Source organism: Sesamum indicum, linkage group LG9 (assembly GCF_000512975.1).
Source record: "Sesamum indicum cultivar Zhongzhi No. 13 linkage group LG9, S_indicum_v1.0, whole genome shotgun sequence".
Classification (NCBI taxonomy): Eukaryota; Viridiplantae; Streptophyta; class Magnoliopsida; order Lamiales; family Pedaliaceae; genus Sesamum; species Sesamum indicum.
In genome coordinates this window covers 4,685,105-4,711,364 of record NC_026153.1, presented here as the reverse complement: position 1 = coordinate 4,711,364, position 26,260 = coordinate 4,685,105, and the positions used below count along the sequence as shown (strand labels likewise).

The 26,260-nt window shown below is 33.1% G+C and overlaps 3 protein-coding genes and 2 non-coding genes across 8 annotated transcripts in view; 1 reads left to right on the top strand and 4 right to left on the bottom strand.

The window, feature by feature from the left end:
• LOC105170638 overlaps positions 1-2,588 on the bottom strand; it is a 5,064-nt gene extending 2,476 nt beyond the window's left edge. Inside the window, exons 1-3 of one of the 2 annotated variants that reach the window (XM_011091489.2) lie at positions 2,121-2,588; positions 1,930-2,034; positions 1,459-1,732 (exon numbers count right to left, since the gene is read on the bottom strand). In XM_011091489.2, the coding sequence (XP_011089791.1) occupies positions 1,459-1,732; positions 1,930-2,034; positions 2,121-2,408 (667 nt within the window). In that variant the 5' untranslated portion in view covers positions 2,409-2,588. The remainder of the gene's footprint in view (positions 1-1,458; positions 1,733-1,929; positions 2,035-2,120) is intronic. The other variant, XM_011091488.2, reaches the window with a different exon arrangement.
• On the top strand, positions 7,060-12,500 carry LOC105170635 (telomere repeat-binding protein 5). Of its 2 annotated transcripts, none has more exons than XM_011091485.2 (10): positions 7,060-7,292; positions 8,241-8,456; positions 8,552-9,410; positions 9,511-9,714; positions 9,869-9,904; positions 9,999-10,078; positions 10,533-10,771; positions 11,035-11,358; positions 11,575-11,638; positions 12,112-12,500. In XM_011091485.2, the coding sequence occupies exons 2-10, from the start codon at positions 8,376-8,378 to the stop codon at positions 12,280-12,282; spliced, it is 2,058 nt and encodes a 685-aa protein (XP_011089787.1). In that variant the 5' UTR covers positions 7,060-7,292; positions 8,241-8,375; the 3' UTR covers positions 12,283-12,500. The 2 variants fall into 2 exon arrangements, with proteins under 2 accessions (XP_011089787.1, XP_011089786.1); XM_011091484.2 differs by having other exon boundaries at positions 8,232-8,456.
• On the bottom strand, positions 14,392-19,709 carry LOC105170636 (uncharacterized protein C20orf24 homolog). 2 transcript variants are annotated; one of them, XM_011091486.2, is made up of 6 exons: positions 19,496-19,709; positions 19,336-19,349; positions 19,134-19,250; positions 17,551-17,654; positions 15,036-15,165; positions 14,392-14,938 (listed from the first exon to the last, which is right to left on the bottom strand). In XM_011091486.2, the coding sequence occupies exons 3-6, from the start codon at positions 19,248-19,250 to the stop codon at positions 14,900-14,902; spliced, it is 390 nt and encodes a 129-aa protein (XP_011089788.1). In that variant the 5' UTR covers positions 19,336-19,349; positions 19,496-19,709; the 3' UTR covers positions 14,392-14,899. The 2 variants fall into 2 exon arrangements, with proteins under 2 accessions (XP_011089788.1, XP_011089789.1); XM_011091487.2 differs by lacking the exon at positions 19,336-19,349.
• On the bottom strand, positions 22,201-22,282 carry TRNAS-AGA. The gene has a single exon. It is a non-coding gene; the product is annotated as a tRNA-Ser (tRNA).
• Positions 25,135-25,216, bottom strand: TRNAS-AGA. Its single transcript has one exon. It is a non-coding gene; the product is annotated as a tRNA-Ser (tRNA).

Sequence of the window (26,260 nt, the reverse complement as noted above, 5' to 3'; positions counted from 1 at the left end):
TCCAAATCAAGGTAATTGGGTGATGCATATTCGAGGTGGGATTCCACCCAACAGGATTCCAATCTAAGCTTATTGCTTCATCCACTTTCCTACATTAATTACATTACTACATCAAGCTGTTGATGATAAATCATATTATATCGTACAAGTCCAACTAGACGAAGAAGATGCAAACTCAGACAAGTCATCTCTCACCATCTCTTCACAACCAAATATCAAGGAATCTACACCCTTTTTCATATACAAAGATTCTCTACTTCCCATTCATAGAACTACAAATAAACACCAATTAAAGTGGTTTAACAATTACATCTTTTTAAGGTTGTTACAATGTGCTTGTCTTAGATTTATTATTATTATAAATAATTTCTCATTGTATGAAAATTGCAAATATTTTCTTATACAGACTTTTATGAAAAGGGTATTAGTTAAACGGCCGTTAATTTTATAAAGCTATTTGTAAATTTTTCAAACAACGAGGATTTATTTACAATTATGACAAATTTAATTTCATTGTAATTTACCTTAAATTTTATTCATGTATCTGAAATAATTACAAAAAAATTTATAAAACTAGTGAAGTACAGAGTGTTTGAAAACAAAAGCAAAAATTTAAATAAATTTTGGAGTTAAAGTTTTAGTGTTTGAAAAAATAATTTAGGTCTAGAAATACTTATTCCCATAAAAAATTTTATTTGTTTGTATAAGAGATTAGTCATTCCATCTTCCGACATGGTATTAATTATTCTCAATATGATGGGATTGAATTTTTTTTTCTTGTATTAATATAATATTTAGTTTTATAATTAATTAAAATTAAGTAGTTTCTGTATCTGCTACTGAGAATTAATTGGGTAGGCATGGTAATCAAAAAGTAAATATTAGTTTTATATTTAATTATTTTATTAATTCAAAATATTTTTTTAATAATATGGTGGGTGTATTATGATTAAATAAATTACTCCATTTGGTTATTCAAATTATTATTATTTTTTTGTACAAAACTATTGAGTCAATAATTTTTTTTATGTAAATAAATAATTTTTTTCACACACACACATATGTATATCTTGTCATTAACATATGAGATATTTCATAAATTGTTTATAACATTTTATAAGCAATTTGAAAATACGACTTTTATACATTGAATTGAGCATATTCAATAAAATTTAAATAAGTAATTTATTTCAAAAAAATTACTAAAGGAAAATTTATCATAAAAATAATTTTTTTCCACTACTAATTATTATTTTTTAATTATTAATTATGTGAATGGATCAACTAAAAAAATAAAAATTTTATTATCTTCTAAATTTGTTATGTATACTAATTATAAAAATATTATTTATTTTTTTTCTTATTTTATTTCTAAATTCATTCCATCTTCATTTGATTCCATTCCTAAGCCTAAAAGATATTGAGTTGAAAAGAATTAAAGATTACGTTACTGCTTACCCGATTTCTTTTTGAGGTGAGTCGGATCTCTAGCTCCACGAGGCAAAAAGACTCCGGTGCCAGGAGACCCAGTTCTCGATCCGGATCCACCAAGAAAAACGGCCTGCATACCTGACCCGGAGTGCCCATGGCTAATTCCCCATTCTCTCCCTCTGTATTGCATATAGTGCTGTTGCTCTGTTTTCGGAAGCTGTTTCTGCTGAGTCGACTCGGTCCCTTTGGCTCGTCGTCTCTCTTTGCATACTACTTCTGGTTGATTTTTCAACTCATACACCTACAACCAAAATAATGTATTGATTAGCATTTATCTGTGGTGGACTGAGACAACAGTTCTGTCTTTGTAATGGAGATTTCTAACTCAAATAGAGTCCGATCAGATCTAAATTAATTATACATAGTTGTAATATCCTTATCATATAATTATTATACAAGTATTACAAAATAAATATATAAGCAGAAATTTTGGCTTACTTGAATCGGCGGCCTTCCATTGTTAACGCAGACTGGGCTGGAATATTGAACGCCGCCAGAATCCACATCACTCCTCTCTTTCTTACTTTTCGCAGGCCGACTTCCCTTTAATATCACCAACAAAGGATTAGCCATGGACACTGCAAGGAGTAAGAAGAGCTCCAATCACTGTTCTTCCAATATAAGCTTACCTCAAAAACGTGGTTTACATCTGCGTTTTCTTCTTCTTCTTGCAGCATGCACTCAGCCATCTGACGAGTCAACTCGGCGATGAAGTCTCCGTCGTCGTCGCCTTCGGATGACCCCAAATCCGAATACAACGGCGTGCTGAAACCCGAGGATGACGAATCACAAGACGAAGACAGATTCGAGCTCGAGCTCGAGCTTGAGCCTTCCAATTTCGACATGATAGTATTTCGATGAGGTTTGAACAAATCAGAGAAAAGCAGAGTTTTCCTCTCGTTACAGTCAAAAGCCATAGCTCTCAACTCTTTCGCGTTTCGGCAAAGTTATGAGGAGCAGAATATGGAGCGGGCAGAAGGATTTCTGGAGTTGCGGTTGATTCCAAATTATGGGTAATCCATTGTACAGGGGGTTTAATAATAATGATTGGGGGTGGGGGGAAGTAACAAATTAGAGAAAGAATTGAGGGGGTCACGTCGTGTTCAAAAGCATTGTCTTTAGTATAGGGTTCAAATTTTTATTTAGATCTTTTATCACACTTTCGTATCATATATTGGTATTATCTTAAATTAATTGGTGATCGACATGCATTTTGTTTTTCAAATTAAAAAGTGTAATCAAATTAAATTACAGAATAAAACTGCAGTCGCATACAATACATATACGAGTGTGATATCAATATGATACGAAAGCGTGATAGAAAATTAACACAAAAAAATTGGGATTGTGTTTTAGTGGTTGTACCGTACATTTGTCTGGGGCAACCAAAGGCTAACTCAACTGCCAATTGTTGGAAAACTGAATTTCTTGTTTGTTGGTATTAAATAGTTGGGATTGGAGTAGTTCAGTTGAGTTGGTTTGAAACATTTTCTCTCCTAACGTTGCTACAAATGGTCACGATTGAGGGTTGTTTGCGCTGTCACCAACGTCGTTGACCAATTGCTGCCTTCCCACCTTCCCTAATTCTTTTACCAATTTCTTGTTCAAATTCATTACGAAAATTTTCATGTACATCTATTCTGAAAATCATTTCTCCCTTTATGTGTACATTTCACTATTTGTGTTATCTAGATGTAATATGATATGAGGTGGGGCATGAGTCTTCTTGGTAATAATTGTTTTTTTCTTAATTACTTTCTTTTGGTAATTTAGAAGCACGTGTTAAATAAAATAAGTATTAAGTAGATCTCAATTTTAGTTTTTTGATATATAAATCGGACAATTTGATAGTGATAAGTTGCATTGATGCAATTAAGTGAACGTACTTAAAACATTAGGGTTGGGGTATTAGTCCTAAGGGGGTCAACCTAATGGTTTGGGCATAAGATTTCTCTATGGAAGGCCTCCGATTAGAACATTAGATGTGGATGTATGTTGAGTTCATGAGTGTAAAAAGCTAGGCTGGGGTACTGGTTTTTAGAGGGGACAACCTAATAGTTCGGACACAAGACTTCTCTATAGGAGGTCTCCAATTAGAGCATTAGATGTGAATGTATGTTGAGTGCATGAGTGTAAAAAGCCAGAACTAGGGTACTGGATTTTAGAGGGAACAACCCAATAGTTCGAGTACAAGACTTCTCTATGGAAGGTCTCCTTTTGGAACATTAGATGTGGATGTATATTGAGTGCATGAGTGTAAAAAGCCAGGGCTGAGGTACTGGTTTCTGTGAATGAACAACCCAATAGTTCAGACACAAGACTTCTCTATGAAAAATTTCATGTTCGAATTTTAAGTGTATGCATGTAATTTTGTGTGAGTGAGTGTTTAAAACAAAAATAAAATTGGAGTACTGATAGTGTTTATCCAGTTGAACCAATCATATCAGTATAACGTTGAACATCGTACATATTAAATAAAAAATAAATGGTGCGGCGACAATAAATGACAACACTACTGGTTCCTTGAGCAAATAGCGAGGCTTCTTATAGTGTAAGGTTACCAAAAAATTGTTGAAGGATGTTTTAGTCTTTTTATTTGTGGGCATGTAGTTTTTATATCATAACATAATTAATATTCATCGTTTAATATTTAAAAATCTTAATAAAAAAAACTTTTTAAAATGTACTATTCAAATAAAATAAGGAATAATTTAGTCCAAGTGACAAAATTTTGAGTTTGTAATATTTAAAATAGATGGCATCAAATTTTGTTTTTGTTCATGATGTCACATGCTAGGGGCTTTATTCTGTCTTATTCCATTTATTTTTAGGCTGGTCATAAAGCCACTGTAGTGCCATATACACATTCTGGACTAATTTGTCTGATGCAGTCATCAAATTTTTTAATTCGAATTTTATTATATCTTTTATTTCATTATATATATATGTATAAAAATAATATTTATTTTATAAAAAAAAATTATATATGGCATGAATATATTTAAAAAAATAATGCTTGTAATGTTGTCATTGAAGGAGAATTTTTTATTATATACTGGAGTTTTATATACTAGTTGGATCCTCTACGTAATTATTATTTTATTTAAAGAATCGATTACAGTTATATAATATTTTTTGGTTAGTCCAGCACTTTTAATGATAGTTAATCAATAACTACTATTAGAATTAATTAAAAAATATTATTAAAATAGATCCATACCTATATATTGATGAGATTTAAATTCATAACTTTTTAATTATGGAGTTTTAATTTCTCTAACTAAATTAAACTTGATGGGCTTATCTGCACGTAATCAAACAAACATATAAGTGTTTGTGTTCCATTTATATAATATTTAAGGATGATGTATTGGCAGCTGAGTTGTCGTGTTAGAGAACGAGATCAGCACTCCTCTTGCAAAAGAACTAAGTATAGAGGAATTACGATGATTTGGGGACTTTTTAACAAGAAACTAAATGATTATTAGTGAGAGGAGGGCAAGTATGTGTCCTCATTTCAGTTCAACATATTTAATTAGACAGAGTCCTGAAATGGAAGGGATGGGTGTGTGCTTGTCCGAAAGCTTGCTTCATCAGACATAGACCCTTGCACTGTTGGGCTTATTCCAAACGAAACCAGGTTCTTTTGACCTAATTTCTGTGTCATTAGTTAGGAGCGGTAGTTAACTGGCCCACGCCTTCCTAAGTTTGATGAGGAGGGACTTCTAGTTTACCTAATTACAAACTTATTTTGTTATGTATGAGGATCAATTTCCGTCTCAACAACCCAAAATTAGGTGCCATTGAGTGTTGGTGCGAGTAAAAAATGTTCAAGTTCGATGTACTGTTTCGGGAACAATGCGTTTCTCCATCATTACATCGATGAAGTCAAGTATCACTTGTTTGTGACCATCTTCACATGATTGATCGAGTCAGCCAATTGTTTGTGGGATCAATCTGATCGTTCGGAGAATTTCGCTTCATTTTCTTACACCAATTTGCTAGCAAATAACGACACAGAAAGATGTCCATGGGCTTTCTCCCCATTACAACATGGTGAATATTTATCATATTTTAATAGAATATCAAGTGTGCTACTACTACAACTACTTTAATATTAACTCTCAACCAGTAGTGTTCCTTTTAAATTGGTAGAGAATTATTGACACTACTCAAATAATAATAATAATAATAATAATAACAACAAAACTTTAAGTGGTATATTAAAATTATCACTAATTATGTACATTTTAAGTGACAAAAGTTTTTATTTTATCAATATAATAATTTTCATAGTTTTGATAGTAATAATATATATATATATATATATATATATTTATAAAAGATGTCACTAAGAATAACTAATGATAAAATTGTCATTATAAATAATTGATGATATGTGTATAGTGATAATGTAGTAATAATAATAGATATAATTATTATTTTATCTATCTGTGTTATATATTAAACATGATACGGTTAGAATATTGCATTTTAATCTATTAACTGATAATTTTTTCTTTCCTCTCCAACTTTATGATTCTAACTTTTAGACCATATTTTTATGTAATAAATTAAGTATACATATCGAGTGTGCCATTATCGCTAATTTATATTGTCATTAATTATATATGTGTCGCTGATTGTTTATAATTAGTAATTTCAGACATAGTTATTTTCACTAATAATTTTATTATAATAAATTTAAATTATTATCATTTAATATATACACGAGTTATAATTTTAAATCATAATTTAATATTTTGTTACTTGATTCAGCACACGACGTAAATTGATGCTTTATTGCTCAAGGTATTATCTAATCAAGTTTTATATGAGCCTTATAGTTTGATTATAGGAGGCTTTGGATCTTATGAGCTATTTAATCTACTCGAATACAACTGATGTGGGACACATGCCCACTGCCCTGATCATCAGCCCCCAGACAAGGGCTTGAGATCGGCACACAACCTAATTCATATAGACAAAGCAAAATGATGCGGCGTATGGTATGATTGATGTTCCATTACGCAAGGTATTGTCCGCTTTAATTTCATTAGAACCTTACGCTTTTATCTAAAAGAATGCTTTTCTAAAAACAGAAAAGTTTGTAATTATAAGGCAAAAATCAGTTTGTAAGAAGCTCCTTACAGCTCGCCTTTCCTTGGCATTAACTACTCATACCCTAAAACAGAGGAACATTAACCCCTAAAAAAATTATTATTATTATTTTCTTATTTTAAAGGGAAAAAAAAAGGAAAAAAATGTGAGGGAATTTTAAAAGAAATTCCCTCGCTTGGTGACGCAACGTTTTTGTCGAGGGCGTAAAGGAGGCACGACCACAGGATGGCCGTCTCTCCGCCATGTGGCAGAATCCCAGATGAGGTGTGGCCTAGGAAAGAACAAGTCTTAAGGCAGTTCTTTCCGGTAACCTGCTGTAGCCAGTGGGGGAATTGGGCAACTACCGATATGTCCGGTGACAGGGGTCAATGGTTATAAGAGTTGGGGTTTAAGCGTTGGAATTAGAGAGGAGGATGGTTTTCTCAGGGTTTCTGGGCTTTCTTTATCGACAATGATGAATCTCGAGGGATTTTCTGTGTCATGTGATTTTAACTGTGTTTAATGATCTGGTTGATGGAGATGGGAAATTCAGATTCTGCTTTTGGGTTCCTACTTTCACGATGAAAATTCTGATGATCTTGCTGTTGTTTGTAGTGTAGGTTTATGGATTTTGATTTCTCAAGGAAAGATGTGGAATTTGGTGGTTTATGGTTGCATGCAAGAGAATTGGTTCTTAGAAGGTGAGATGATCTGATTCTGGGACTCTTTATTCTATGTACTTGTGCAAAGTTGGATGTTTTGGATGAGGATTTTGCTTTTTTTGAAGAATAATACAGGGAACTGAGTACTTAATCTGAATCTTTGCGAGTTTGTTTTCTTTCTTTTCTTTGTAAGGAGGAATGTGTTTGAATTTGAAAGGCCTTGATTCCTCTTTCTTTCAGTTTTTCAGACGTCCAGAAAGGCTTTGGTTCTGCATATCTTGTTGTTTGTTCTTAATTAGATGCTGCCATTTTCCTCCGAGTCGGACGATTGTCGTTGTTACCATTATGAATTTGGTATTTGGTCTTTGATTATGATTTCTGCTATGCAAAGTATCTTTTCTTTTGGTTTTCAGGGAATGAATTTCGGGTCCAAGGTGTTTAGATCTATTATTGAAAAGTTATTAATGTTTGTGCTCTGGTATGAGTTTTTCAAGATGCTATGGTTATTCTGTTTTTCTCTGATTATGTATCATTTGCCAGCAAGTTATTTCATAAATATTTCCAAAATTCAGTGAAGCAGATCTTATGGTGTGTGTTGTTACAATTTCTACTTGAAATCCTTTCATTACAGTTTTGCTGAGGGTTTTGTTTTCCCTACTCTTTGTATCCCCTCTTCAATTTACTTATATGTCATAGTTTTCCCATAGAGGAGAAGAGAAATGATTTATTGTGTCTAGAAAGTTAATCACTGTTTCTTTACTTCTCTATGTAGCAAAGTAGGTTTGTGGCACAAATTCTGTATCTTCTCAGGGTTGTGTCTATTTTGAGGATTAAATACTGAGATTTGGGCTGTGTTAATTGCTTAGTCGAGTCCTTTGTTACAATATCTAAGTTTTGTGGTTAATCTTTTGTAACCTGACCTCTGTAAATTAGTATCTGCTTTATTCTTCTGAACTCTGATGGTCCTAATGTGACTAGGCTTGGCAGGCTATTGTGCTTTGCTTGTGTCCTAGGCGTGTACTAGGTGTGTCGCTGATTTCCTTGGAGGTCTTTATGGTTAAGCAAGATTAACAGCGTCGGTGTGTTCTCCTTTATGAATTTCCTTGATGTGTTTCCTAAGTTATGGTGTTGGAGAAGAGGTTGGAATATGGATTTAATGGCTATCAGGTGCCTCCTACGCCACGAGCTGCGAGATCAGTCAGGGTAATAAAAGACTCTCCTGGGATACAGTTTCTAGTATTTTCCAGCCTGTCGCTTTAAAAACTTACTCTACTCATTTATTTCATTGTTTGTTTTAGAGGAGGTGCTTATTTAAGAGTAAGGCTGGCAACCGCCAATTGTGTGCATTTGACTTATTGGCAACTGTAGCCGACAAGATACTGTTGGACACAGGACGGTCTCCTCCATCTGTGGATACATCTTCTGGAAGGGAACAACAAGCAATTGTTGTAAGTTCAGTTGAGAAAGAAGAAAAGAACGAAGCTGAACCTTTTGAAGAAAAATCTTTTGATCGAGATTGCTATGAAAGGAATTTTCTATTTACTGAGCTTGTCTCAGAAGCTCCTAATTTAAAGATTTGTTCGAATGAGCTTACATGTGCTCAAAATGATGCAATATCAAGACCTACATCTGGAATAACGACTTCGGATTGCTCAGAGAAGGTTGGTTCTGCAGAACAATTGGTTGATGATGATTGCAAGCTTCGACTTGGAATTTCTAGTCCTTCTGTAGATGTTGTGTCTTCTGATTGCGGACTATCTGCTAAGAGTGAATCAGAAGATGAAAGTAGGAAACAGATAAATAATGCCTCAGCAAATAATAAGAATTTGACAAAAAGAAATAGGAATGATATGCACAGTTCAGGGCGTCCAGAGGCTTGGGACAGAAAGCCTTCAGCATTTATTAGTTCAATTGATAGTGTAAAGTTTCCGTTTTGCAGTAAACACACTCCTTCTGGTGCTCTCCCTGTTATCCGGGATTATAAAAAGTTAGCTACTAGAGATGATGACGAAAATTACTCTGCGTTAAATGACCCTAGCACTGGAAATAAGGCCTGTAGACCATCACGTGTTGGAGATCACGGGACCAAGAAGACGCTACCATCAAAGCGTTTTAAAGTCACTCTGGATTTGAAGGACGATGAACATTATAACGCTGGTGAGTTGAGATAAAATTGTTTAGTTTACATGGTCGTCAGTGGTTTGATACGGTCACATGATTTATAAGTGTGTTATGTATGGTATTATCATGCATTCAGATATAGAAAGATGCAATTACCTCAACAGGAAGAACAATTTCAAGTGCGAAAGGTCTATGAGGGATTATCCTTTCAAAAAGAGGAAATTTTATGACTGTGGCTCAGGGTCGAATTGTGATGAAGGCATTGACAGCAATGGAATATGTGTGGTTGAAAATGGCACTAATGAAGGTGAACGGGATTCTCCTCCAACACCTCCAAGAGGTAAATTTTAATCTCAGATAACTCTCTCTCTCTCTCTCTCTCTTTTTCGATCCATGCACTATCTCACAAACACATCAGGCAAGTTGCGGAATTTTCTTGGATACAATTGATTTGAAATTAAATGTAGTGATCACAATTTCAACTTCTATAACAGGTGAACATGCATCTTTTCCCTCTGGGAATCCCCACGGTATGGGAGTGGTTCATGGGTAATTCATTTTTTTCATTGGTTGGTCAATACATGACATTCGAAGAGATTCTCATGAGTTGTTTTAAACCTTCAGTGAAGCTTAAGATCAAGTCTTTTAGGGTCCCGGAGTTATTCATTGAGATTCCAGAAACTGCAACTGTTGGTTGTCTGAAGGTATTTCAACAACAATTCTGCCTGTTCTAGATATCAGCTGACAAAGCTAAATGTTGTAGCGATGAAAAAGAAAATATTGATGTTGTAAATGAGAAAATGCATATCTATGAAAAAGGCAGGTCATGCTACCTGTGCAAAATAGCCTGTTTTACACATTGATACCATCTGGGGAGGTAGAATTAGTTCAAGACATAGGACCATTGTTCTTAAAATGAGTTTCTTCAGTTTCAGAAGTTTGTATAATTGATCATCTCTTTATTCTTACACATACTGCTCTATTTAAGATTGGGGGTTATGATTTGCTTACCATTGTCAGATTTGATGAAATAAAATTGAATTGATTTCCAGACCACCTTTCTGCATAACCTATCTTATTGTCTCGAACTTCTGAGTCAACTCAGTTTAAGTTCTCTTGATGCATATCACAACTATCGTTTGCTTTAATGTTTTGCAGAGAACAGTTATGAAAGCAGTGAATGCAGTACTTGGTGGTGGAATATGTGTTGGAGTGCTTCTTCAGGGTAAGAAAATTAGAGATGATAACAAAACCTTATTGCAGACTGGAATTTCTCATGACAACAAAATGGATACCCTGGGTTTTACTCTTGAACCCAGAGTCACTGAGGCCCCAATACAATTGTGTCCTGAAGATCGATCGCGCCAACTTGTGCACAACAGTCAACTGCGGGCGAGGTATTCTTTAATCTGTGTACTTTCAAGTGTAATTGCTGAGTCTAGTAGTGTGGCTGCAATTGCTTCTGTATCGACATTGATAAATGTTTCTTGCATGCATACCCTTGACACATATGCTGGCTTCTCGTTGCTGGTCTAATAGCCAATTTTTAACTTTCTATTCTTGTGTCTTATTGATGAAGTCCTCCTGATGGGCTCAGTGTTTAAGTATTCACTTCAGTCTTGATTTTTTCTGCTGACAGTGTACCTTGTTGTGGTACCAGGTACCCTCCTCCCAGTATCACTCACGATGCTGTGCAGCAGGGAAATGGGGATACTACACCTGATCTTCCTGGAATTAATTTCAAGAACTTCAAAGAAAGTGACTATGATTCAGCTCCTTCCCCTTCTGATATGTCATTACAGAAAACTGCTACAGAAACAGAAGCATTAGTTCCCATACCTGCAACGAAACCTGATGCACTCGCTGTGGTTCCTTTGCGGACATTGAAACGATCAGAATCTGCTCAGCGCAGAATCCGTAGACCTTTCACTGTTGCTGAAGTGGAAGCTCTAGTTCAGGCTGTCGAGAAGCTTGGAACAGGAAGGTATGCTTCAGTTATCCAAAGAAAGACAATAGTATACGCATCCTAAACCGAAGTATGGACTTACCAAGAAACACAATGGCATACGCATCCTAAATGTTTGCTTAAGATGACGGAAAATGCTTGCTTCCTCGGTTAATGTGTATTCTATCGCTGTTTTGTTTGTTTACTTTTCTATTAGTTGTTTATGTTGTTCACCAGAGTACTTTTATATTGCAGATGGCGAGATGTTAAGCTGAGAGCTTTTGAAAATGCAAAGCATAGAACTTACGTGGATTTGAAGGTAAGGAGGGAGAATGAGAACTTAGGGAAAAAAAATCAATCATTTCCAATAAATACTTCCCCTTTTAGAAGGAATCTTTTAGAACTCCAGTTACGTTACTTGCTTATGTTTTTAAACTCTCAAATTATTATTTGCTTGAATAATCATATGCTGCAGCTACATTGCTGACCACCACATGGCCTTTGTCTATGTTGTGTTGCCGAAGGATTCAGCGTGCCTTTTATGCAGAAATGTACTCTGCTTTGTTTGGTTTTATTTTATGTGTTTTTCTTTGTTTCTGGAAGATAGAGAGAACAAGATATATACAAGTGTTTGTTCTTTTATAGGTTTTAATATGTTTTGTATTTCATATTAGAGTAACATACAGATTTGACATACTTTTATTTCTCTTGGATAACATGAGCTGTAAGCTCATATTCATACACAGTATGTTCCTGAATGAGAGGCTTTCTTACATAATGTTCTGTTTTCAGGATAAGTGGAAAACACTGGTCCACACGGCAAGAATAGCCCCTCAGCAAAGGCGAGGCGAGCCTGTGCCTCAGGAACTCCTCGATAGAGTCTTGACTGCCCATGCTTACTGGTCGCAGCAGCAACCCAGACAGCATCTCAAATCCCAGCCTGATACTTGCCTTCTTCTCTGAATAGAAACTAGCAGTGTCACTATAGGAAAAACGGACATGTAAGTCGCCTTAGTGGGCGCGACTCTTAGTTATGTTCCGTGATTGATACTACTATGTATAAAGGTTGTGTAAATGAGAAATAGTTGATGTGATTAATACATAGAGCTCTTGTGCTGATCTGGGAGGACTAGCACTTGTATATTGGTGGCTGAATAAGAGCTTGTTAGCAGAATTATTTATGCTGGAAATCTGGCGTTTTGTTATGTGAAATCTATAAAGATATATTTGTTTCTTTCCTGTGTCGTATAATTCAATTCTATAATTTGGTACGCCTACTTGTATCCACTTACCATACAAAGAAAAAAACCTTAAATTTTTTCATTTAATTAGTGGTTTTTGCCAACAGAACAATTTAAGGACTACATTGTCTCGTTTAGGTGGTGAATTTTTTACCAACAAAAGAATTTAAACAAAGATTAATGGTTCGCTGAGTATCCTACTGGTATTTGTGTCTTTTGTGATGTTGATACGGGTGTAGATAGAATCATGTGGAAATTCTACCCAAGAGGATCACTACTTTGTAGTTTGTACCACACATACAAATACATAGGTTGCTCAACCCAATTAGACCAAGTTATTCATATGTGCCGTTAGACAGAGGATAAGAGTGGTATTTAATATAAGGTAAATTATATTAACACTTCTCAAGTATGTCTGTTAATAGTTAGGGTAAGACCCTACTCAGGCTCGGATCCAATGAAGACCCAAAATATTATTCTATATCTAGACCCTATCCAGACCCTTAAACCCAATTCAAGACTCCACAAATAAGTCTTTTTAGATAGAATTTTTTAAATATTATATCATTTATCATACCATTTACAAAATAATCTTATGAAAACAGCAAATCTACATATTTAACAACAATCGAATTTAATATTATAAAACTTTAAAATTTAATTTTATCACTTCAGGTCTTCAAACAAATAATACTGCCTAAGAAGGTGTTAAAAAGTATAGGCGGCATGGTAATATAGTTATACAATGATTCTTTATTATCTAAAAAATGTACATGATTCAAGAATTTGATGATAAACAATATTATGTTATCTTAAATTTTTGAATTTCTTCATTTATATGTAGATCGTAGAGGTATGCAATTCGATTAATCGAACGTATGAAAGTTCATAACTAAAATTTTGATGCCAAAATGGGGGACTTAATACCGAACCGAAACATTTAGTTTGGTTCGATAAAAATTGAACTTATTTCGGTTCAATTCAGATTTTGTGCCGAATTAATAAAAAATGATATAGAAAATATAATGTTAATTTATTTGTTATAAATTATTAATAATTATGTATTAACTATAAGATTTATTATTTTTTATTATAAGTACTTATGTTAAGATATTTAATATTTATTCTTTTATATCTTTTTATATTTATATATATTTTAAATTCGAATACAGGTTTGTTAAACCTACATAAAAAAAATTAAAACCAAGCCGAATAATAAAAATCTAAAAAAAAAACTAATCAAATCAAACCAAAATTTTGATTTAATCGGTTAACTCAAAATTGCACACCTCTAGGAGATTGATTGATAAATAATAATTAATTGAATTGGAAAAGATAAATATTTTTTAGGTCCAAATTGGATACAAAAATCCAAGGGTATTAATGGATAAAAACCCAGTCCAAACCAAATCCATATTTTTTTTAATGGGTTTAAGTATGGATCTGGATCTGGATCTAAGAATATCCATTATGTCTGGGCCTGTATCAAAGACATTTTGCAACCTGTAAATGTTATATCTTAATTAAAAAATTAATTATTAAACTTATAACAAGTTATCCTTTATACACCCAATTGCGAAATTTAATCAAGAGCCTAAAAATAAGCTAGTCATTAGTCATTGTAACTTCTTTTAAGAGTTTATATAACTCTAAAAGCAGACATGAGTGCAAGAATGGGGGCAAAGGAGCACAAAGTAAAAAGCACAAACCAGAATTGAATCACATTAAATTTCTTGAAAGCAGAACGTTACGGTAATTAGGACTCAAAGGCCTAGCAAGAATTAACATCATTACATATAATACATTACAAAACCCTCTTTTTTCTAAATAATTGCCTAGTGAAAAGTTGTGGATGGTTCAGGTGCAACACATTCAATCCATCCAAAACCAATGATAGGCGAATTTTTGAATGCCAGCGGTGGATAGGACTGGAGTCACTGGGTTCCAGTTGTGTCACTAGTTTGCTAAAGAATGAGAAAGAAAATTACTAGTGTTTTATTGAGGGCGAACAAGAGGTCTCATTCGTGATGCTACGTAATGTGCTACAAAAATTGTACCTCAAAAGCTGAACAAAAAGAAACAAGATCCGGAAAAGAAAAAGATCAAATAGAGACATGGAGGATAAGCCTATCCCTGCATTTGCAAGCCAATAAAACACACTGAAGAGAGAGAGAGAGAGAGAGAGAGAGAGCCACAAATACACCAAAGTTTTCAGCATTTCAGGATGAGCTAAAACGGCAAGGAAATTTCACAGCTTAACATCAAAACTATAGGACCCAATTACCATTTTTGTATTGAAGAGAGATTAAACTGCTGGTCCAGGTCTAGAATAGAGCCACTCAAAAGTGCGCCAAACTGTATACTAGAATCCATGCAAGCTGAATAACAGGCAAAAAGGTGGTTGGTTTTAGGAAGAAATTTCATGACGTCATATATGTGCGATAGAAAGCAATGCAAGGAAAATACAAAACATACCAAAAAGAGGCATATCGAAGCAAATAGCCCCTCTTGAAGGAGCGCTCCGTGACCTCCAAACTCTTCTTCATCAATTTTTAGTACAACAGCGTAATATGCATAGATAATCCCAGTGGATAACGCCACAAACCTGAAAGTCAAAATCAGCACCACGAATAAGGGTAGTTTTGTGTATCAAAGTGAAAAACAAACAGCAACATGTCATTAAATCTATTAACTTCATACTACATACATCAGGTGCCCATAGACTTGAATCATAACTTCAATTAGGAGAAGAGGGAGAAACTACTTCAATGTGTGAAAGGGCAGAGGTATTGTATGTATCACAAAGTACTTTAGAATGTGTTTTTGCTTTGTTTTCCCAGTGATTGGACTATTTTGGTTTCAAACGAAAATTAACATATCTTTTACTCCTAAGTGGATGCAGAACCATGAGTAACTTCCACAATATGACAAATGGCTGCAAGTGAAAATTATTTTTATGAGCCATTGTCAATTTGATATTTGTCAAAAATAATAATTCTCTTTCTCTTAAAAGTTTTATTCTTTTTGTATTCTGAGAAAACAATTCCTATGCATAAATTTTCTATGGCTTCATTCAAAATTTTCTGTATTAGCATCTTTTTTTGATCCTACCCAAAAACTTTCTAGCTCTCCCACAAAAGAATATTGCTTCCTAGAGACTTTCCACGCAATGTTTAAGAGTCATCACTGTTAACCAAGAGAACCAAACAGAACAAAACATTGCAGCAACAATAAGTTACTACTGGTGGCACACTCGTTGCACGCACAAAAGAGCATAAGAATTCACTTGATACTTATATAATCATCTATACCTTTATATTAAAGGAGAGCGCCTAATTGGTGTCTCTCCCTTTTTTGGTCTCCGTTTTTTATTTTTTTAATTATTTCAGCATTTTTTATTCCCTCAACCTCCATTTTTCTCTCTCTCTCAACCTCTCTTCCCCACTTTTCTCTAAATAACTACTCACAACCTCTATCTTTGCAATATGGATAATTATATCTTAATATTTTAAATTAATTGCACCCAAATTTTGATGTGCCACACCCACTAGTATAATATTAATCAGATACAATAAATGTAACTTTTTTTGTTATTGTATTCTGATTTTCTCTCGAAATAAAAATTAAAACTAAAATGATGTGATAGTTATCATGAATCGGATGCAATATGTTTATACAAAGAAGTGTGAAATTTATGGAGATAATTAGTATTAATGAAATAGAAAGGAGAGAACCAAAAAGGCAAAATGAGAAGGGAAACAAAAAAAAAAAGGAAAAAAATCACTTCACTTCTTTTTTCATATAGGGTTAATTTAGTCCATATATAATGCACACTAAGGTGGTTACTCTACACCCCTTAACTTTATAGTATAGTACAGTATGGAGTGCATAGCATAGATTTAATGAATGTTGACAAGTGCAGAGCTTAGAATTAGTTGAAACTGTTACTACAATCAAAACATATCACTGGTTGCTGCATGAAAAGGCATTCATGAGTCTAGAATTCTGTATTACCCTTGATTGATCACTGATCAAACAACAATTGTACATCATGCTGCTCCGAAATTATAAAGATACCACTATGATACAAAAGCAAGACCAAAACCCATCACCTTTGCCTTCTATACACATACCCTATTTCACTTCAACCAACTGGCAAAATAATTCTTGCAAAATTTCTCGTAGTGCTAACAAAGTTAAATAGTCCATTTATCGAACCATGAAATCCTAATTTGATGAAGGTCATATGCTTACTATGAACATCCGAACAAGCGACTAGGCAGCCCCATCATCACATGTTGCCTCTGTTTCCAGCTATCAAATATTGCCCCCAATTTTTCCATGTTACCCATCACATCAAAGTGGCAAGTGGCACATTACAATTCCATATGACACTCTAATTGAAATTTACATGGTGACCAGACTATTTATTAGCATTATGGCCATGGAACTGCTAGACTATTACCTTGCACAGTTCTTGGACAAAATAACGATCTGAATTAATTATATTCTAGAAAAATCTATTGTTCACACATGGAACCTGAACAATTTAACCATGGCTATATGTACATATATAAGATACATCTGCGCTGACATAGATGATGAACACATAAACATGTTGGTATAAGGACATATGGCTTTGCCTATCTAATTGAGCTCAGTCTTGGCAATAAAGCAAGTGGAAAGGCAGTCGGCGCAGGAGCTTAGGTGTAAGTAAATGAGAATCTTAGTACCAAAACTGTGTAAAAAAAGTAATTATACATCTATATATAATTTACCAACATAAAATTCTCAATCTGTGCATGGACGTTGAACTAAATGTGACCCATTTTCAATACTGCAAGTGTCCAAAGTTCCAGATTCCGGTACTCCTTTAGAAAAACAACTAGTTTGTTGAAAGTATGCGAGACACTCCCAAATTGTAATATATGCTGTCATTTTTCACAAAAATGAAAATAGAAGCAAAATGAAACAAAACACAGGAACTTACAGGAGAAACCAGATGCCCCCAACTAAAGGAATTGCACCCCATAGTAATCCACACACAAGAGCCAATGCTTGTCTAATCCAGTGAAGTACGTCCCCAAGCTGATCCTGTAACAGATACAAAATAAACTTAATTTCCTTGTATTAAGTAATCCTGTAAATTTTCCAAGTTGAACTTACCAATATTATTAAGAGAACTAAAAAATTTGTTGGTTTCTAGCAATACAACAACAACAATGCCATAGAGACAAGTGGATCAGCAACAGCACTTGAATATTTAGGTTTACAGAAAGATCAAATGGACTTGGGCCTTCACTTACCCCCCAATAAACTCTTCAGGTAAACAGGAAAATTTCATTCAAAAATTTGCCTAGGTTAAACAGGAATGTAGCACACCTTCTGACCTTCTCGACATCCATTGGATGTTGGAGTAGATCTATCTATATATGGGGAGTTGACGAAGTTTTAGAAACTTGTACACATAACCTCAAGTAGAAATCCTTGTTTATACCAAATTTATGACAACAAAAGTGGAGACTGGTCAAAAGGATTAAATATCACCCTAAGAGTTCCTCTTTTTTAAAGTCATTTAGATTATACTAAAGGTTCTCAAATAGAACATCCATGCAAGATAGAAGATAAAAACCAGATAAGTCTTAACTTGTGTCCTCTCGCATTAAATTATTCAAACTGACACAATTTTCCCTGCCTTCAATCCAGTATAGCTAAATTCAAATGGTAGGAATGTCTCGATAAATCCAAGAATTTCCTTCTTTGCTCTAATCCATTAGCAATAAGAAAGGAAAAACATCATAATTTCCCAAATGTCAGCCACTGAAACTGTTATAACACCTTCCTGATATAACACAAAAAACCTATTCAAGTCCTTATCCTTGAAAGTATTGTCCAACATCCTTTTTGAAAAAGGCATCAAAATGTATTAGTTTAGCTGTTACTCTCAGATGTTTCGTACATGAAATGGATAAATAATCTTTATAATGCGCATTTTATCTTGTACTCTACACATCAATCGAGAGGGTCTCATAATTTGATATTAATGTCTCCCTTATTTGGTAAGTTATAAAACAGGACCCACATTGAGCCGAAAACCTTTGCTAAAGTTTAGACAATTAATATTTATTCATATACAAGAAATACTATCTATTTCATTATGCTGGCATAACTTCCACCAAATAAAAACATTAAATAACAAGAAATTCAACCACACAAATGCATCGCGCCCAAATAACTACCTTTTGTAAAGACTTGGCCGTATAGTAAGTTAATTAAGTTTTCCATGTCCACTCAATTATATCTGCGACAGTTCTAACTTTACCTCTTACTCTCAACAAAAATCCTCATTTTAATAAAATTCATGAATATAATTTGCATATTTCCGTGATATTTCACCTATATTGCAACAGTATTACCATAAAAATAAAATAAAATAACCACCACCAAAAAATAAATAATCTGTTCTAATTGTGAAAATTGACTAACTGAGCTTAAAACTAAGTAAACTAGACCTACATGCTCTAAGTCATAAATAAAAACAACTAAAACAAAAAACGACGTGTGAGCTGAAACCTTGTCCCAGGAAGCATCAGGATCTAAAAGCTTCGCCAATTTAAACGGAGACAAGTGACCATTCTGATGCTGCTGCTGCTGTTGGAGATTCAGCTTCACCGATTTCCTTTCCCTCATCTGAAATTATTAATCAGAAACTGTAAACTTCCTCCAAACAAATCAACAGAATTCCTCAACAAAAACAACATTAAATAATACTCACCCTAATAATTAGAGCTGATTATTGGAACAAAAAAACCACAGAGGTATTTCAGATTGGGGGAGGAGAACAAGCAAACCAATTACCAATACGATATTTAGAGTATAAATTGTAAACAATCCAATAAAATAATCGAGAAAAAGAAAAAGAAGAGTGTTTGCACGTGATGTGGCCGGCGTCAAACAAGGAACCAGAGCTGTGTGGGTATTTGGTTCTGCTCTTGTGATGCGCAGTCGCCCGCGGCCTCTGATGGAGAGGGATTGGGAATTTAGACCCCTACACCTGCTGGGCTGCAGGTTTCAAAAAATTTTGGGTATTTCTAAAAAAAGCAAGTAATTGGGAGAGAAGAATTAGTAGTAGTTGGTGTCTGTGATGTGATATTAACAATTATGTCTACAACTTTTAACACACAAACTCTTTTGCAACATTCTACAGTAAAAACTCTATAAATTAATAATTTTGAGATCATGAAATTTTATTAATTTAAAAAATATTAATTTATCGATAAATTAATATTTTATTAATTAAAAGAGAGACTTTTTAAATTCAGCAAATTTAGTACATATGTATTGAAAATAAATAAATTCATATATGTTTCATTGGTTATATTCATGCAACAATTAACTATTATATTCATAGACACATGTATCAATTCATTGGAATTACTTAAATATACATGTTTACATTAATTCGTTGCACTTAAATAACTATTATAACCAATTAAATATATTCATGCATGATCAATGAAACATATACTACATAAATCTCAATATGATAATAAAATAATTCATAAAACCCAACCATGTCTTCTCATCTAAAAGGCATCGCAAAATCATCCATGAATGATCAAATGCGTAAAGCATTACAGATTTCATATTTTAGTAAATTATCATAATATTTATAATTGTAATATTTATGAATTATTAATTTAGAGTTTTAATGGGACCTAATATTTATAAAAGAATTTTCTGAAAAATTATTATTTTATTATCTTATCGAATTTGATGATTTTTTACAAAGGCCCAAATCGGGACTGAAGGATTTTATTATTTTAGAGAGTTTATTAATTTATAGAGTATTAATTTATAGAGATTTTACTGTATCTTCTAATTACACATTTTTGCTTATTTTTTCATTTTCAGTATTTTTAACATAATTTTTTATTTTTGTGTTAGATTTTCTCTAATAAATGAAAATATATTTGGATTAATACGAATTGTGATAAATTTTCTTACGAAAAGAACAATTTGGATATGAATTAAGATGTTTTGTAATATTTATTTTGTGAAAAGATGTTATACATATGAAAATTTGTTTGGATTATGATGTTTTTTTTTCATAGTTTTTGTGCGAGAAAACGTAATATTTTGTTTGCATTAGTCATCATAGCACGTTATTGTTATGTGCATATAATAAATAATTTCTTACGTTTTAAAATATACTTTAAATAAAAATAAAATATATAAGTCAATAGATCACATGTTAAAAATTAATAAAAAATGTGATTGAAAGAAAACAAAAATAAACTTAAGGGTATTATTGACAAAATAAAAAGATGGTATAGTGGTATCACAAGCAGTCCTTTGTGAGTGAAAAGTACATTTTCTTTTTATATTAATATATATATATAATTAATAATTTTTTATATTTTAAAAATATATTATAAATAAGAACAAAATATATTAACTAACGCATCAACATGTCAAAAAATAAAAGAAAATGAAAGAATAAAGAAAAATAAATAAAAGCAATTTAAAGGCATTATTGACAAAATAAAAAAATAATATAATGAAGTCACAAATGGTCGTTTATGATGAAAAACGTATATTCTTTTTACATTAATATAAATGATATACATTGTAGTATGAATTTTTTAAACCTTATGATGAGATCCCAAAAAAAAATAATAATAATAATAATAATAATAATAGTTTTATTATTAATTTTTACTCCAACCACACCATCTACTCCTCCACATTCTTCTCTTCCCTTTCCCACTTATTAATAATCAATTTAAATTTTCAATCTTGTCTGGCAGTCTGCACTCTCCTTAGTCATCATGTCTGCCACTGGCAGTATGAGAAGGGTTGTTTGTAGTGTATATATTGCAGTGTACAACACTTTTGTAAATTGTAGCCATGTTTTAGATGAAAAATCATGTGCATCACATTAACTTGCATACAATTTAAAAATAAAAAATGAAAATGAATTTTTGTCCCCAATTTCCCAATTATTAAATAGAAATGTTATGAGCTAATTTCTCAAGAAGCCCAAAAAGCCCAAAATGTATATGTGTAAAGTAGACATATACATGAAGAAGAGTCTGCAGTGATGGATTTAGGAATCCCATCTCTAATGATGTTCTTTGATTGTTTACCATATTAATAGATAAGGATGTGACTGAATCTATTTTGTCATAAGATTGATAGCCATTTGATTTATTTTATTGTTAGTTGATAAGATGATGGAGTCAGAAAGAAAATTTGAAGTTGGTTGCAAGCTTTTATAACTCATCATAAATGCAGAATTTACAAATTCAGCATAACAATTATATGTTCTAACAGTCAACTAGAATACGTTGATACGTACAATAAGACGGATTTTGTCATGCTAAAGCTTGGCAGGTGGTGGGGGTGTTAGCCCCTCACGACCTTCTCCTCTTGATAAATCGAGTGTGTTAGAGTTAAGCTTGAAACATGCAACAAAATTGTTGGGAAAACGGGATTAGGGGAACATTATTAGATGATCACTATGAACAACAAATACTTTTAAATCAAGAAGTTAATTGATGAATTTTAATAAAATGTATATTAATAAAAATGAAGCCTGTATTATATAACCCAAAGCCTATGTCCGTCATATGCCAACCGTGAGCGGCAGGATTGGAACCTGCGCGGGCAGAGCCCACATGATTTCTAGTCATGCCCGATAACCACTCCGGCACGCCCACTCGATGCAAATACAGCTTCAGAATCTTGAATTTTGAAGTAGCAAGAGAATATAAAACAACTCAATGTTTATTTTTGTGTTGTTACACCATATCTATGTATTTTTTTATTTTTGAACTTTTTATATATATAATATATATATATAAGTATATATATATTATATAAAAAAGACATGATTTGACAATAAACAGTAATTTTTGTTTCAAAAAATACAACATTAGACATACAATATTTATATATAAAAAAGATATGATTTGACAATAAACAGTGATTTTTATCTCAAAAAAATACAACATTAGACATACAATATTTATATACATACATATTTATATATAAAAAGAGATATGATTTGACAATGAATAGTGATTTTTGTCACCCAAATCCCAACATCAAACTTACACCACTTATTTTAAATTACCTCAAAACACAAATCCAAACATATCATCTATTTTCAACACATACTTATTTATCTCTATCTCCAAGACACAAAACAAAACACTCAAATTACAAATCCAAACACTATGTATATATCTCGTCTTCCAAAATCCTAAAATATTGTAAATTTTTAAACTTTTATGATTGCCTATCAATATTCTGAATCTAGAAATAGTTTAAGAACCTAAAAATAGGACCTTAATCTCAAGTGTTATAATACTTTATTACAAACTTTTATTTTAATGAATAACTTAAAAAGAATAATTGTACTCAGTACCTAACTATAGCACCAAATTCCAATTCATAAAAACTAGCATGCTAACACAAATCGGTCCAACATCTCTTGATTATCCTTCTTTGCGAGAAAGTAACGAAACAGGGGCTGCCAAATACAAAACTTTACCACTGTTCAAAGGAAAAAAGAATTGATAAAAATACCCTAACCTCAAACCTGTTGAACAATTAGCCAAAAGCTTCCTTTGAAAACGCAATTCTGTCATTAAAATTAAATTTTTAACAAAAAAAAATCGCGTGATTCTTTGAAACATTAAACATATATATTAATTCATACTAGAGTACAGTAACACCAATGACTGAAAAATCTTTTTGAAATTCTAAAATATCATAGGACTAATCAAGAGTTAGTACCTCAATGTTTAAGTCGTAAATGAGTTTCGGATAAAATAAAGTAAGGAACTCAAGGTAAACACATGAGATTTAATAAGCTAATTATGTGTAGTTTGAGTATAGAGTGCTAGAAATATGAAAATGAGTATTGAAACTCGTGTATAGTGAGTAGAAAATGAAGACAATTTGTGTGGACTTGTTGCTTGTTACCTGGTTGACTTATATGGGTCACTATTTATCGAGACAAATATTGAGAGGTTTATGGGGTAGTTATAGACTTGTAGGAGGTTAAGATATCTTCGAAATTCTTGGGATGCTACCTTGTAGGAATAATGTTTATCTCCCTATTTTCCTTATCATCTGCGTCCCACTCTAGCAAGAAGAGATCCTGCCAGATCAGTAATATAATAACCTTAAAATCATGGAATGATTACCTATAATCTTTATCCAGTTGGGATATGCGTCTCTACTAACGTAGTTTGATGATGAGGTGTCATTTCATATATACATTAGGGCTGATGCATTAGATGAGATGAACGGACCCTAAGCATTTTCATATTGGAACTGTTAGGTCCTCGTGAGCTTTCTTAGACCACCTCAGTAGATCCTTCTCTTTAATGGCTTTCACGTGAGCTGCGCTTACATTTAGAGGTGTGTAATAATCGTGACTAAGCACAAATGGCATGACCACCTCTTTTGACTCGAATTCGGATCTCCTAAGAGTTTAACATCGGAACTTATGTCTTTCTTTTGTTTGTTGCTCCATTGTTGTTTTATTAATTTATTATGTTTCCTCTAGGTTCACATACTTTTCAGTCGAAACATCAAGTGGTCGAAGTTGATGACTGGTTCTTAGCCATTAATATGAAGAAATTGGCTACCCGCAGTCCTCCTATCTGCAAGGGGCACATCTAGGGCCTTGCCCTCAAGGACTCATTCTCTTCCTACTTCAGAGGCTTAGGGCCATCTTACGATATTTCTTGTTGCTTGAAAATTGGTGTAGAACAAAGAAGAAACTCCATGAATGAGTGGATCGAGCATTGAGCTGGTCGAACTACTGCTGGCCAAATTTCACCACGTAGGGAAACAATATGCAACATTTAACTCCATTAATATATCTGTATAAGAGGGCAACATTCTCAAAGTTGCTGAGGTGTTCCAACGGGTTGTTGGTTCCATTGTAGGTTGGTAAGTGAAATGGTGTCCTAAAGTGAGTCGAGTCAACTCCTCGCTGAAGGGGATTCCTCTCCTCAATAGAGGGTTTCCCCATCCACTTTCTATCTCAACTCTATCATCTCCTGACAAAGGGTTTGCCATGTACCTACAACACCATTCTAGCCTCTCCTGAGCTTGTGCGAGTAGCATAGCCTTGCTGAATGAATGAATCAGCCTTTCATAACCCTATTCTCCTTGTGAACTGGGTGCATTAGAGATGTGGCTTTCACCTGCTTCTGTCTTTGAACATAATCATTGGTAAAGCACGAGCAGACAGATCACAGAAGGCAGTTATGGGAGCAATAATGTTGATCTTGTTGATATGCTTGTTAGAAAGCAAGTCTGCTTTAGCATAATAAAAAATAATAATAAAATTAAGAAGATTATTACGTATCATTTTTATTTAGCATAATACAACTGCCATGTACACCCCTACTAGATGACCCTCATAAGCAACAAGTACTAATAAATTAAAGAGTTGATTTGAGGTTTATAAATCATACCGCAAGATGTATGGACACAAAAAACACACTAAATTTGATGATACAATGAATCTAAGTGGTAATTGAAAAAGGACCGTGAGCGGCAGGATTCGAACCTGCGCGGGCAGAGCCCACATGATTTCTAGTCATGCCCGATAACCACTCCGGCACGCCCACTCAATGCGTTCTTATTATTAACAGAAATATTTGTATGTCAAAACCATTCAGCTGGAAAAATAAACGTCTATTCTCCATATTTTAATTAAATAATTTTGTTTTAAAGGCATCTCAAAATGAGGCTTTACATTTTAATATTATATTATGAATTGAAATAATAATTGACTACCAATCAAATTCTAGCCGAAAAAGAGTACTCGTATATAATATGGTTGTTATATGATGGTACCCAAATTTATGTAAATGCCCCCAAAATTTTCAATAACTTAAAAAATTGTCAAGATCTGGTTTTTGTTAATTGGGTCGTACTGATCCGACTCCGAGCCGACTTGAACTCGAATATTTATTGACCTAACAGTGATCTTTTCAATTATTTTTGAGTAAATAATTTATGTAAAATCATACAGGTTGATGGTGTTTATACTACTAGTCTTTCATGCCCCAAAATAGAATTCTTGATATTCGGAATGCTCATACACTTCATTTCTCCTCGTCTATGACCTTGATAACTTAAGCATAAGAGGACATAATTAAGGCTTTTCAATGTTGTTCTCACGCGTTCTTTTCTTGCAGGACTGTAATTAAATCTTCATTCTCCCAATAAATTGAACCTAAAATAAAATTTTCAAATTCAAACAGACAACACTTATGCGTGCACGTACATATTAAAAATATAATGAAAAGACACTCCTTGGTAATACTAATATTTTTTCTTTTGTCAAGAATTATTATAACATGTAGGCAAAGCAATTTTAGTGCTAGATATTTTGGTTTTTTTATAATAACTATACTATATTAATTTGTGGAAAAATCTCATTTTTGATCTCATATATTAGGCCTTATTTATTTTAATCTCATTCATTATAAAAATCTCAAGTTTAAAATAATATCTTCATATTTGTTTCAATTTTAGTTCCACCGTTAAATAATTGACGGAAAACGTTAACTATCATCAAAGAGGCATGTTCTCTCACATGATGCACATTTGGGGAAAAATATATAGCAAACTTGACATAAAAGAGGAGAAAAAATAGAAATTAGCAT

Bases quoted from the DNA above. Each gene is read 5' to 3' on its own strand.
- LOC105170636 (XM_011091486.2), bottom strand. From the start codon at position 19,250: ATGAGGGAAAGGAAATCGGTGAAGCTGAATCTCCAACAGCAGCAGCAG. The intron at 15,166-17,550 runs GTAAGTTCCTGT...TTTGACTTTCAG, and splicing joins GGGGGCATCTGGTTTCTCCT to GTTTGTGGCGTTATCCACTG. The intron at 14,939-15,035 runs GTATGTTTTGTA...CCTGTTATTCAG, and splicing joins CTTCGATATGCCTCTTTTTG to CTTGCATGGATTCTAGTATA.
- LOC105170635 (XM_011091485.2), top strand. From the start codon at position 8,376: ATGGTGTTGGAGAAGAGGTTGGAATATGGATTTAATGGCTATCAGGTG. The intron at 9,411-9,510 runs GTGAGTTGAGAT...TCATGCATTCAG, and splicing joins CGATGAACATTATAACGCTG to ATATAGAAAGATGCAATTAC. The intron at 10,772-11,034 runs GTATTCTTTAAT...TTGTGGTACCAG, and splicing joins AACAGTCAACTGCGGGCGAG to GTACCCTCCTCCCAGTATCA.